We start from the raw sequence: 13,242 nt of genomic DNA, 5'->3' as shown, positions 1-13,242 counted from the left end.
GTTTTTAATGGTAGCTGTCAATTATTGAAAATGTGTTTCTTGAATATTGGACCCCAATTTGGACCAAGGCAAGTGATTTAAAGAGTAGATTGTTCTTATTCCTAATATTAGTACTATGTATTGAGCTATTGGCTGAAAATAGAGACGTATTACTTCCAACAAATTTCATTAAGGAATAAATACACTGAGAAGCAGTGGTTAGAATAACCAGTTCCTTGAACAGGTTTATACATGATGTTCTTGAATTTAAACCACAAATGAATCTTATTACATACTTTTGCCCTCTAAAAACTTTTGGTCAGTTTTATGGGTTACCCCATAATATGATCACATATAACATAATACAATGAAAGCATGTGAAGTATGCAAGTTTTTCTATATTTATATCTCTTACATGTGACATCATTCACACTGCATATATGGATTTATTTAGATGGTTCAGCAGTTCTGCGGTATGTCCTTCCTAACTGAATTTATTATTGAGTTGTAATCCCACAAATTTAACACTGTCAACCTCTTCCATCTGCATGTCTTCATATGTTATACACGTGTTGGAAGGAAATCTCTTACAGGTTCTGCACTGCATTTAGTGGATCTTTTCAAAGTTTAATGACAGTGAATTAGCTTTGAACCGTTTATTAATGTCAGTGAATATTTGATTAACTGCCCTTTCTAAATCTGCACGTATTTGCTATTTACTGCAATGTTTGTTATCATCTGCAAACAAAACAAACTTAGCAACTGGTGATGTAATTGACATGAGGTCATTAATGCACATAAGAAGAAGCAATGGACCCCAAATCCAATGAAGACCGATTGCTTAATCCACAAGTATTTCACAATGACACCCTTTGTTTCCTGTTAGTTAGGTAAGACTTGAACCATTTCCCAGCATTGTCAGCAACACCATAACATTATAATTTACTTAAGAGAATGCTGTGATTCACACCTTCAAAGGCTTTTGACAGGTCACAGAAAACCCCAGTAGTCTCTAATTTGTTATCTAATTGATTAGTTACATTCTCACTGTACATGTAAATAACCTTCTCTGTATTGGAACCATTAAGGAATCCAAACTATGACTTGGACAATATTTTATTTGCAGTCAGATGCTTAAGAAGATGCATGAACACTACTTTTCAAATATTTTTGAAATATCTGGCCAAAGTGAAATGGGTTGATAGTTTGACAGTATCTCTTTATCTGCCTTCTTGTAAAGAGGCTTAACTTCAGCATATCTTAGCCAGTCTGGAAATGTTCTGTTGATAAGAGGTTGATTGCTAAATAATTTGCAGTAGAACTCGACTCACATGAGCACTCTTAGATTAACTTCGTTGATATCATAACCACTAGAATATTTTGATTTTAAGAATTTTATGATGAATGCTATATCTTTGGGAGATGTGTCATTTCCATTTTACTGAAGTTATTTGTAAAGACTGGGCTCAGATATTGCATTGCACTGTTGACTGAACCTGTTAAAGCTAAGCTCTCAGTAACAGACTCAAAATATTTGTTTATGTGGTTTGCCAATCTACATCCACTTGTTACCAATGTCTCATTTATTTTTAGAGCTATTTAAAGTTGCTTACATTTCTGGATTACTTGCTTCAATATTTTGCAGTATTCTTTCTAATGCATTACAGTGCTAACATCAGAGCTATTCCTAGATAGTAGATACAGTCTCCTTTTTGTCTCACATGATATCTTTATTCCTTGTGTAATCCATGATTTATTTTTAAACTCCTGTCTGATCTGTGTTATCTGTAGGGGAAAACAATATTCAAAAAATGAAGAAACTTTATTAATGAATTCTTTGTATTTTCTAGTTGAATCAGAAGTAATGTAAACATCTATCCAGTTCATGTCTTTGAGTAATCTCCTAAAATATCCTGATAAGTTTCAAATTTAATATAAGATGCTGCATGTCATGATCAGATAGCCCACATACTGTTGGTTTTGTGGTATGAGGTTTTTTCCCTAGATTTGTCTAAAAAGATATTGTCAATAGAAGTCTCAGAGCATTTGAATACCCTAGTTGCATAGTTCACAGTAGGAATTAAAGTGAATGACAGGGTTATTGATTGCAGTAATTGTTCACTGACAGAGCTTTTCAATGAATCCACATTAAAATCACCAGCAACTACTATTTCCTTGTTTCTTACTGTGAGGCGGAACAACACAGCTTCCCCAGTAACCCGGAAGGTGCACACGATCAAAGGCAGAGCCACGTGTGAAAGCACCCACGTGATTTACCAACTGACCTGCCTACACTGTGAAGCTTTCTATGTGGGAATGACCAGAAACAAACTGTCCATTCGCATGAATGGACACAGGCAGACAGTGTTTGTTGGTAATGAGGATCACCCTGTGGTTAAACATGCCTTGGTGCACGGCCAGCACATCTTGGCACAGTGTTACACCGTCCGGGTTATCTGGATACTTCCCACTAACACCAACCTATCAGAACTGTGGAGATGGGAACTTGCCCTTCAGTATATCTTCTCTTCTCGTTATCCACCAGGCCTAAATCTCCGCTAACTTCAATTTGCCGCCGCTCATACCTCACCTGTCTTTCAACAACATCTTTGCCTCTGTACTTCCGCCTCAACTGACATCTCTGCCCAAACTCTTTGCCTTTACAAATGTCTGCTTGAGTCTGTGTATGTGCGGATGGATATGTGTGTGTGTGCAAGTGTATACCTGTCCTTTTTTCCCCCAAGGTAAGTCTTTCCGCTCCCGGGATTGGAATGACTCCTTCCCCTCTCCCTTAAAACCCACATCCTTTCGTCTTTCCCTCCCCTTCCCTCTTTCCTGATGAAGCAACCGTTTGTTGCGAAAGCTTGAATTTTGTGTGTATGTTTGTGTTTGTTTGTGTGTCTATCGACCTGCCAGCACTTTCGTTTGGTAAGTCACATCATCTTTGTTTTTAGATATATTTTTCCCACGTGGAATGTTTCCCTTTATTATATTCTCTATATACTTACTATTATAAAGGACTTATTATGAAATACTACTTCTGTTGCATAAGCTTCTCAGTGCAGCTCCAAGCAAAATTTATTAATACCAATACTCTTGAAATTAAAACAGTTTCTGGCAAATGTGGCAGCTCCTCCTTTCTCCATATTTTCTCTACAGAAGTAAGCAGCTAACTTGAATCTAGTAACATTTAACAATCTATACCAGCAGTCACATCATGTTCAGAGAGGCAGATTATATCAACTGGTTTGCTCAACTCTAAATCTTCAACACAAATAAGCAACTCATTAACATTACCCCTCAGTCCTTGGATATTCTGGTGCAATATGGATAGCTGATTTGGTGCACTGGCTGCATTACAACTCTATGAACTAATTTTTCTGTCAGTTTTTGAATACCTCCAGTTTCAGTTAGGGGCTGTTTGCATGAATTATGCTCATTAAAATTTGCTTTCTGGATGCGGGTTTTATCAATGCGAATGTCATTTTCAACCTGCCTCTGAACATCTTTTCTTTCTGCCCTCCCTGGCCTAAAAAAAAAACTGTTATTCAGTTACTTGTAACTACTGGCACTTTACCACATGTGATAGAGTCCCCCCCTCCTTAAGTTATTTGCTATTAACCCAGACAGTTTTCCCTTCCCTTTCCTGTTGAGGTATAGGCCGTGCCTAGTACAGTTGCACCTACTGATAAGATACCTGATCCAAGAAGATGTTCCATCTCTAAATTAACTCTCCTAATAGAAGAGTTTAAAAGAGGCTATTCATGGAGCCTCAGAACAGACACAAGGCCAGCACCATTATGTCTCGTTGCTGAAGCTATCTTTACCAGGTCACCCTCATTTACATGTATCTCTGTTGTCAGAACAAATCACATGTAGTAACCCACAAATGCAGATAATCTTCCTGAAATTTCTGTATATAATGATCTATTGAGTGAAGTACACATTTAATATCAGTTTATGTGTAATGAGTTCTTTCTTAGTTCTTTCATAATCTTTGTCATCAGTAGTGGCATGTCTGAGCAAATTGCATCAAATTTGTTCAAAAGGTTTGGCTAATAAATCACATAATTTTAATCCATGGAAAATCCAGGGTGGAATGTAATGATATTATGAAAAGGAAAGTTGCCACTCACCATATAGTGGAGATGCTGAGTCGCTGATAGGTACAACAAAAAGACTGTCACAAATATATGGTGAGTGGCAACTTTCCTCGTCATAATATTAAAGCACACAATTTTTTGATTTCTACTTCATCTCATGGCACTGTTGTGTATATCAAAAAAATGTTCAAATGGCTCTGAGCATTACGAGACTTAACTTCTGAGGTCATCAGTCAACTAGAACTTAGAACTACTTAAACCTAACTAACCTAAGGACATCACACACATCCATGCCCAAGGCATGACTGTAGCACCTAGAACCGCTCGGCCACCCCAGCTGGCTGTACATCAACAGACTGAATGAGTAAAGCATAACAATTAGTGAAATAAAGTAGAATCGATTTCCTTATCTATCTGCTAATGTCCAGAGCACACTAGTTTTGAAACAATTTATCACTGCAGAAATATTACTGTTGTTTGCATTGATTTTGGAACAGTTAATTTTGTTTTCATTGAGGTCTCTAGAAAATCTAAGGTAATTGATCTAATGCAAATGTCATCTAATGTAAAAGACACAAAGATCATACACACCCAGCTACAGTGTGACATCCAGTTTAGGTGGATATCTCTTTGTCATTCTCTATGGCCATTCAGTTTTCACAAACAATAGTGTACATTACCATAGGTGGACAGTTATAATGAAATGGTCCCGTAGAGCATGTCAATAAGTAATTATCATTTTATATGTGGATGGGAATCACTACTCATTGGACAGCACTGTGACTGTGCACACATGCTACCTCCCCACATTAGTAATCATTATTTTCCATTTGTCTGTGTGGTATTTAACATCTTTACTATTCAGTGTGCAATGATCTATCTTTGTATAGACATTTACAAGGGACATTCAATAAGCAATGCAATTTTTTTTTCTTAAAGAAGGTTGGTTTTATTCAGGATTTCAATACATCATACTATTCCTCACTCTTTTGGCTACAAAACACTATTTTTCAACATAACCTCCATTCAGTGTGATTGTCTTATGCCACCTTAATGGGAGGGCCTGTATGTCTGCATGGTATGACTCTACTGGTCGACGCTGGAGCCAATGTCTTGCTGCACCAATAACCTCACCATCATCCATATACTGCTTCCCATGGAGTGCATCCTTCATTGGGCCAAATGGATGGAGGTTGGAAAGTGTGAGATCTGGGCTGTAGGCTGGATGAGGAAGAATAGTCCAATGAAGTTCTGTGAGCTGCTCTCAGATGTGCAGACTTGTTCGAGGCCTTGTAATGTCATGGAGAAGGAGAAGTCTGTTTGTGTTTTTGTGGTGATGAACAAGCTGAAGTCATTTCTTCAATTTTCCTGATGGAAACACAATACACTTCAAAATTGAGGAAGAACGGTCCAATGAAGTTCTGTGAGCTTCTCTTGGGTGTACAGATTTGTGCAAGGCTTTGCAATGTCATGGAGAATGTGAGGGAGGGCATGAAACAGAATAACTCCTTCAGAGGCCCAGAAAACCATTGCTATGACTTTAATAGGTGATATTGCAGCTTTGAACGTCTTCTTTGGATGTGAGGCAGTGTAGCACCACTCCATGGGTTACTGTTTTATTTCTGGTTTGAACTGATGAACACACATTTCATCACCTGTGATGATGTTTGACAAAAATTGTAATGATCAGCTTTGTATGTGCAAGCACTTATGCACACAAGGTCCTTCATTGCTCTTTATGATCTTCTGTTATGCGGCGAGGCTCCCAGTAGGCGTACACCACTGACTACCCCAACTGGTGGACTACTGTGTTAGGTGGACTATTGTGTTAGAACTGCCAACAGAGATATCCAGTTAACAGTGAGGTGTTTGACTGTGAGCCACTTCAAATGAGAGTGTCTGCATGTTTCAGTATTTCAGGAGTTGCAGCTGTGTGTGGCCACCTGGCACGCAGAGGAATGCACAGGTCTGTGTGATGTTGTTGCAATGATTACAGAAGTCTTGCCCAATGAATCACTGTGCTTTTGTTCAGTGCCATGTCTCTGTAGACATTCTACAAGCACCTATGAATATCTGTGATGCTCTGGTATTCCACCAAAAGAAACTCAATGACAGCTCTCTACTTGGCATGCACATCTGTTACAGACGCCATTTGCCAGGCTACATATAGCACCACTACCTATTGGAATTTCATGAAACTGTAGGGGAAGAGATGGGAATATTTCATGATGTCCCACAGCAAATTCTGCATTGTTTCAACAGGAACTGGCTGACGAAAAAAAGTGTTGCATTACTGTTGAATGCCTCTTGTACATTTCATTGTGTGATTCCTTGATTTAATTATCATCAAAGCATATAGTTTTTGTCAAAGCTACTTGCTATAATCTATGCCATATATTTGAAGGACTTTAACTTAGTGTCTTTCATAATTTGCAGTAAAGCCGCTACTTTTAAAAATCCCGCTGTTGTCTAATTGCACTATTCAGCTACTACACAACTGAAAATGTGAGTGTAATAAATAAAGTTGAAGCATAACAATTCAGCATTGTATCAAAGTGACATATTTAAAATTAGTTATGTTTTCCAGAGTGCTAACATAGGATTTTGTATCCATAATCCCAGTATTCAAGGTGTGGGTAGTATGACAGGTTTTAATTTAGTTTTAAATTTATCAAGATTTACATTTTACCATCCTATGTGTGTGACTAATTAATTAATTTCTCCAGTTCTGCAGATCCCATCAAAAAACAGAACTTTCAGTGATGTGGATTAAGTGAAGACACATGTTAAGAATACAGATGCAACTCTTAGAAACTTAACCTGTAAATTGCATTAACAACAAACAAATCTGTACTGCTTGTTAATATTCGTGCTTACGCTAGCTAAATTTAACCTAGCAAATTAGAAGGAAAGCCACTACTATGAAAGTAAGCTGCTGCTTCCTCAGTTACATTAAATAGCTGCTGTTTGTCCTCTATTAGTACCTGAGTGAGTGTCTTGTTGAGGAATTTTGCATCTAAATGGAAATTTCTACCTTGTATCCTAAACAAATGCTCTACCATTTTGTGGAAATTATTTTTATGTCTCCTACTGTGATCACACGTACCAAAGTTAATTTAAAACTGAATTTTATTATACGTAATGAATAACACTGAAGAAGAAATGCATAAGCACTTGAGTGTAAATATTCCACGTTTCTATCAGAATCTACATAACATTTTTCTTTGCTCATTTTTGCATCATAATACTTCATTGAGCTTAGATTCATCATATCAAAAGATTATCCAATAACATTGGGAAAAGAAACCCCATTAAATACGTTAGCAGTTTTGTGTGTTGGTCAAGAAAGTGACACATACACCTAGAAGTAAAGTAAAGCACAATCATCTGAGATTTTGGATCCGTTTATCAGTATATTGATTTTATACATATGAGCATCATTTATTATTTCCTGAAGAGAATACATGAGAGAGTGACAAACAGATGTAACAATGAAGCTAAATTTTATCTGAGTATGTCTAATAGAGAGCTCGGATTTTAAAGGTCTAAATTTGCATTTTTTGAGAAGTTTTGAATTAGAATAGAAATAAAAATTTTCAAAAAAAAATAATGGAAAGTCCAGGATGGAATAACAACAATATTATGAAAAGGGCAGATTACTGCTCACCACACAGAGGAGACACTGAGTCACAGGTAGGCACAATGAAAAAACTGCTAGCAGGTCACTGCATCTGTCTGTGGATCAGCGTCTCCTCTTTGTGGTGAATAGCAATCTATTTTTTTCATAATTTTCAAAGCAATGTCTTCTAACTTTTAAGAATGTGTTTTTACATATAGTGAATAGGGTGAGACTCTAATCTACGTGCTTGTGTTCCAACATGAAGCTTAATGCTTTGAGATAGAAGCCTTACTTCTCGAAGTGGTAGATCAGGGAACGAACATTCCCTCCTCAATCGTGGGTACGTTCCATAAAGCCACCAGTACTGATACAAGAAAAGAGATGATATAGTTTGAAGAAAAATAATCAGGAACATAAGAACAAAAAGTAAAAAGAGAAAGAGGGTAATTGAAGCTTAGACTGTAAAGATGTGAGTGTAAAACCTCTAAGTGCAAATCCACAATTTGTTTTCCCTAGTGTGCTCCAGTTTTGACAATCCTTTAACTCCACTTGTTTGCTTGATTATAAAGGATAATATAGTGTCTTTTCCACGCAAATTAAAGATAATTACTCATTACTGAAATATATAGCTATTGAGAAGCAATGTAACTACACTAAAAGTTACAAATACACTGAAGTGCTTAATAGTATTACGAGTATATATTATAGACAAGAAAATTAAGTATGAAATATTCCAACTGAAATAATGATACAGTACATAAAATTCTACGCATATTTTTCAGATCCTAAAATCCAAATGGTAAGGGAGGTTCACAATTTTTTTAACAGAATCACCTGCTAACTTTCTAAGAGACATATTCACGTGCCTTTAGAAAATGGATGCTGGTAACAATAAGAAAGCTAAGCATAGAAAATATACCATTTGAAAGACCTACATCGATGGGTTGTTATGCACTTGGAAATGATAAATTAAACATAACTCTTAACAATGTGGGAAAAGATAGATTGTAACTTACCATCAAGATGAGAAACTAAGTTGCAAACAGGCATAGTTAAAAGACTCTTACACATAAACTTTTGGCCACAGCCTTCATCAGAAAAAGAGAAACACACATCATTCATTCACACAAGCAAGCACACTTCATGCACACCTGGTTGTCAACTTCAGCAGCTTGGGCCACAGTGCAACTATCACATGGGATGGAAGCAACAATCTGGAGGGGGTGAGGAAGGGGAAGGGAAGGGGGAGGGGAAGGGATAGCAGTGTATGAGTGAGGGGAGAAGGAGCGCTGTCTGGTGGAGCGTGCAGGGACTAGAATGCCAACAGGCACAGTGTCAGGAGGATGTGGGGCAGGGAAATGGTGAAAATGTAATAAAAAAACAAGAGGAGTGGGGAAAGATGGGTGGGTACATTGGCAGATGGTGGCAAACAAAGAGGGTGGGAGCCATGAAAGGGGAGGAAGTGATAGGAGAGAGGGTGTGGAAACCATTGAGTTTGGGGACACTATGTTACCGCAGCTTGAGGCCGGGATAGTTACAGAATCGGAGAAAGTGTTGTAAGGATAACTCCCATCTGCACAGTTCAGAAAAGCTGGCAGTGGAGGGGAGGATCAAGATGGCTTGGGTAGTGAAGCAGCCATTGAAATCAAGCATATTATGGTCAGCTGCTTTGCTCTTGGCCACAGTTTGGCAATCGCCATTTGTCATGGTGGACAGCTGGATGGTAGTATGATCTTTGTGACAAGGGGTTGGAATTTAAAGTGGCATGGGGATGGACTAGAATGCTGTGGAGATTGGGTGCGTGATGGAACACCATGTTAGGAGGGGTGGGAAGGATCTCAGGTAGGATGTCCCTCATTTCAGGGCATAATGATAGGTAATCAAAGCCCTGGTGAAGAATGTTGTTCCAGTCCAGGCTGGTACTGGGTGATGAAAGGGACACTCCTTTGTGGCTGGTACTTGGTAGGCGGTGGAGGATTGGTGGGGTGCGAGGAGAAATGGGATGAGAGATCTATTTGCAGACTAGGTCTGGGGGTTAGTGCCTGCCTGTGAAGGCCTTGGTGAGACCGTCAGCATACTGGATAAGGGAACTCTTGTCACTGCAGATGCACCATCCCCAATTGGCCAGGCTGTGTGGGAAGCATTTTTTTGTGAAAGGGATCATCATCATCATCATCAGTGTTCTGCCTAAAGGCAGGTTTTCACATGGTAGTTCTCCAGGCTGTCCGGTCTTCTGCCATCCTCTTCAGGTCTGCATAATTTCCTCTTCCCTTTATGTCATCTATCATCTTGTATCTCCTTCTACCTCTCAGTCGTCTCCCACAAACCAATCCTTCCAAAGCATTTACTAGCAAGCACTCCCTTCTCAGTGAATGTCCCAACCAGTTCTTTTTCCTTTCTCTTACAACCTTCAGCAGACATCTTCTCTCACCAACTCTTTCCAATACTCTTTCATTACTCACTCTTTCCATCCAGCTTATTCTCTCCATTCTCCTCCACATCCACATCTCAAATGCTCCTAACCTTTTTTCATCCTCTCATCTCAGTGTCCATGTTTCTGCCTCATATAGTGCTACACTCCAGACAAAACATTTGCCAAGCCTTTTCCTTAGTCCTTTATCTAATTTGCCACATAAGAGTCTCCTCTTTCTGTTGAATGCCTCCTTCGCTATGGCAAATCGAGTTTTCACCGCCTAGTGACATCTCAAGTCTTCAGTTATTGTGCTTCCAAGATATTTAAATTCACTTAATTGGCTAATGGTAGATTGTCCTATTTTAATATTGGACAGTCTGCGTCTTGTACTGATGACCATACTCTTTGTTTTTGCTGTGTTTATTTGCATCCCATATTCCACACAAGCTTCATTCAGATCTTTGAGCATGTTATTCACTGTCCACTCACTTTCTGCCACTAATACCATGTCATCAGCAAATCTTATACGTTCTATTCTCTTTCCACCAATACATATTCCTCTTTTCCCATCTAAGCTTATCGCAACAATCTCTTCAAGGTATATGTTAAACAACAGTGGGGAAAGGCAACAACCTTGTCTAACACCTTGTCCAATGTTGCTTCCTTCTGACATTTCATTTCCAGTCCTTATCCTTACTTTCTGGTGTAAATATAGATTCTGTATCAGTCGCCTCTCTTTCCAATCTACTCCTTTACTCTTCAAGATATCCATCAGCTTGTTCCACTGAACTCTGTCAAAAGCCTTTTCTAAATCTACAAAAACAGCAAAGATTTCTCTACCCTTTTTCATATATCTTTTCCCTATAGTTCTTAGCAGGCCAATAGCATCTCTTGTTCCTTTTCCTCTTCTAAATCCTAACTGCTCCTCTGCAATCCCTCTATCCAGCTTGCCATACAACCTTCTATTCAACACTCTCAGCAAGACTTTAGCTGCACGAGAAATTAGACTGATGGTCTGGTGCTCTTCACATTTTTTTAGTTTCTCTTTTTCTCTATTGGTATCATAACTGTTACAGCGAAGTCCTCAGGCCATTCCCCTTTGTCATACCTTGTTTCCCAGACTCTTCAACAGTTCTGCTGGAAAATCATCTATTCCACATGCCTTCCTATTCTTCGTCTCCTTCAGCACCTTTTCTACTTCTCCTTCCAAGATGATAAATCCCTTTCCATCTTCCGGCACATATTGCTCCTCTTCAACCTTAATTTCACTTTGCATTTCATCCCCCTTATACAGACATTCAATATATTCTTGCCATCTGTTCAAAACCTCCTGTGGTTCTTCTGTTAGAGCACCATCCGCTCTTTCTATGAAAACTGACAAAATGCTGGTACTCTTGGCGTTTGGTTGGTTTAATGTGAACAGAGGTGCAGATGGAGCTACCACGGAGGAGGAGGTCAATGTCTAGGAAGGCAGCACCGTGCATTGAGGAAGAACAGGTGGAGTGGGTGGGAGAGAAGGCATTGAGCTTATGAAGGAATGAAGATAGGGTGTCTTGGCCCCGAGTCCACATCGCGAAGATATCATCAATGAATTGGTTCATGGAACACATACTCCACTCTCATAATTGTCCTGACCACAACCTACGGTAATATACTGTCGCCACATCCCTCACCCAACAGTTTCCACCCCCTCTGTCCTATCACTATCTCCCCATTCTTGTTTCCCAACCTCTTTGTTTGCTGCCCTCTGCCAATGTTCCTGCCCATATTTCTCCACTCCTCTCCTCTCCTTTTTCGTTCCATTTTTCTCACGTCCCTGCTCCACAACTTCCCGATGCTGTGCCTGTTGGCATTCTAGTTCCTGCACACTCCACCAGACAGTGCTCCTCTCTCCCTCCCATCAGTACACTGCAGTCCCTTCCCCTTCCCTACCGCCTACAGACTGCTGCTTCCATTCCGTGTGATAGCTGCAGATTCTGGTCTGAGCTGCTGGAATTGGCAGTCATGTGTGTGTGTGAGGTGTGCTTGCTTGTGTGAATGAATGGTGCATATTTCTCTTTTTCGGATGAAAACCATGGCTGAAAGTTTATGTGTAAGTGTCTTTCAATTGTGCCTGTCTGCAACTTAACATGTCATCTTTATGACAAGTAGCAATCTGTCTTTTCCTACATTATTGCAATTGCTACTGGACTTTCCATTGTTAAAGATAACTCTTAACAAACAATGGGAAATCCAGGACTGAATAATAATATGGATTAAAATAGACTGCTGCTCACCACATAGAGGAAGCAATGAACAACAAACATGCATATTTAAAAGTAGACTGTTGGATAAGCTATTGGATTAGATCCTTCACCAGATGTGTGTATCTATGGTATTAGTCTGAGGGCTTACCCAACAGTCTAATTTTAAATGTGCTTGTCTGCTGATGAACACCTCCTCTATGTGGTGAGTAGCAATCTATACCAATTCATGTGATTTTTAACAGATATTTACTTACTCTATTGGTGCTTAATTGACACATAAACTCTCTATTGTGTAAGATATTTTAACAATGGAATCTTTTACAACTTTCAATGAAAGGAAATATTTGGGTATGGCCATCAGTAGCTTTCTTTTAACTTTGTCATAACATTCTAAGAAAAAAATTTAAACACACATATCAAGTAGATAAATGTGAATCTTACCTTGTCTATTATCTTCTCGTTTTCTAATCGTGCTAGTTGTTCTGCCCTTGCCAATAAAGAGTCAGTTATCAAATCGACACCAACATCCTTTGATATTTCATCCACACTGAGGACACGTGCCAGTCTTTCTAGGAATGACATGAACTGGAAGGAACATTGTTATTCAGCTTGTCTCATATAACAGTACATGCGTGTCATTTAAACCATTCCACTCATTTTAGAAATCTCCCTTCAGTTTTACTCAGCATTTATGGTTTATGTATTTATTTTGTTGTATGAAAAAGGGCAAAACATCTACTTTACCATCCCAAATGTCGTAGCAGATCAAGGTCCATCTTAATATGAGGTATTAATTTCATACCTTCAATGACAAATGCTCTTTCTTCAGGAGAAAGAAGCAAAAATATGCAAAGGGAAAGATACCACAGTGATGATGGAAAA

At 38.8% G+C, this 13,242-nt stretch overlaps 1 protein-coding gene across 1 annotated transcript in view; it reads right to left on the bottom strand.

Annotated features, from left to right (window-relative positions):
* LOC124619654 (coiled-coil domain-containing protein 170) overlaps nt 1–13,242 on the bottom strand; it is a 451,315-nt gene that overhangs the window by 94,289 nt on the left and 343,784 nt on the right. Inside the window, exons 10-11 of the mRNA XM_047146186.1 lie at nt 12,802–12,945; nt 7,994–8,065 (exon numbers count right to left, since the gene is read on the bottom strand). Of these exons, the coding sequence (XP_047002142.1) occupies nt 7,994–8,065; nt 12,802–12,945 (216 nt within the window). The remainder of the gene's footprint in view (nt 1–7,993; nt 8,066–12,801; nt 12,946–13,242) is intronic.

This window comes from Schistocerca americana, chromosome 6 (genome assembly GCF_021461395.2).
Source record: "Schistocerca americana isolate TAMUIC-IGC-003095 chromosome 6, iqSchAmer2.1, whole genome shotgun sequence".
NCBI lineage: Eukaryota > Metazoa > Arthropoda > Insecta > Orthoptera > Acrididae > Schistocerca > Schistocerca americana.
This window is presented reverse-complemented; position numbering and strand designations above follow the sequence as displayed.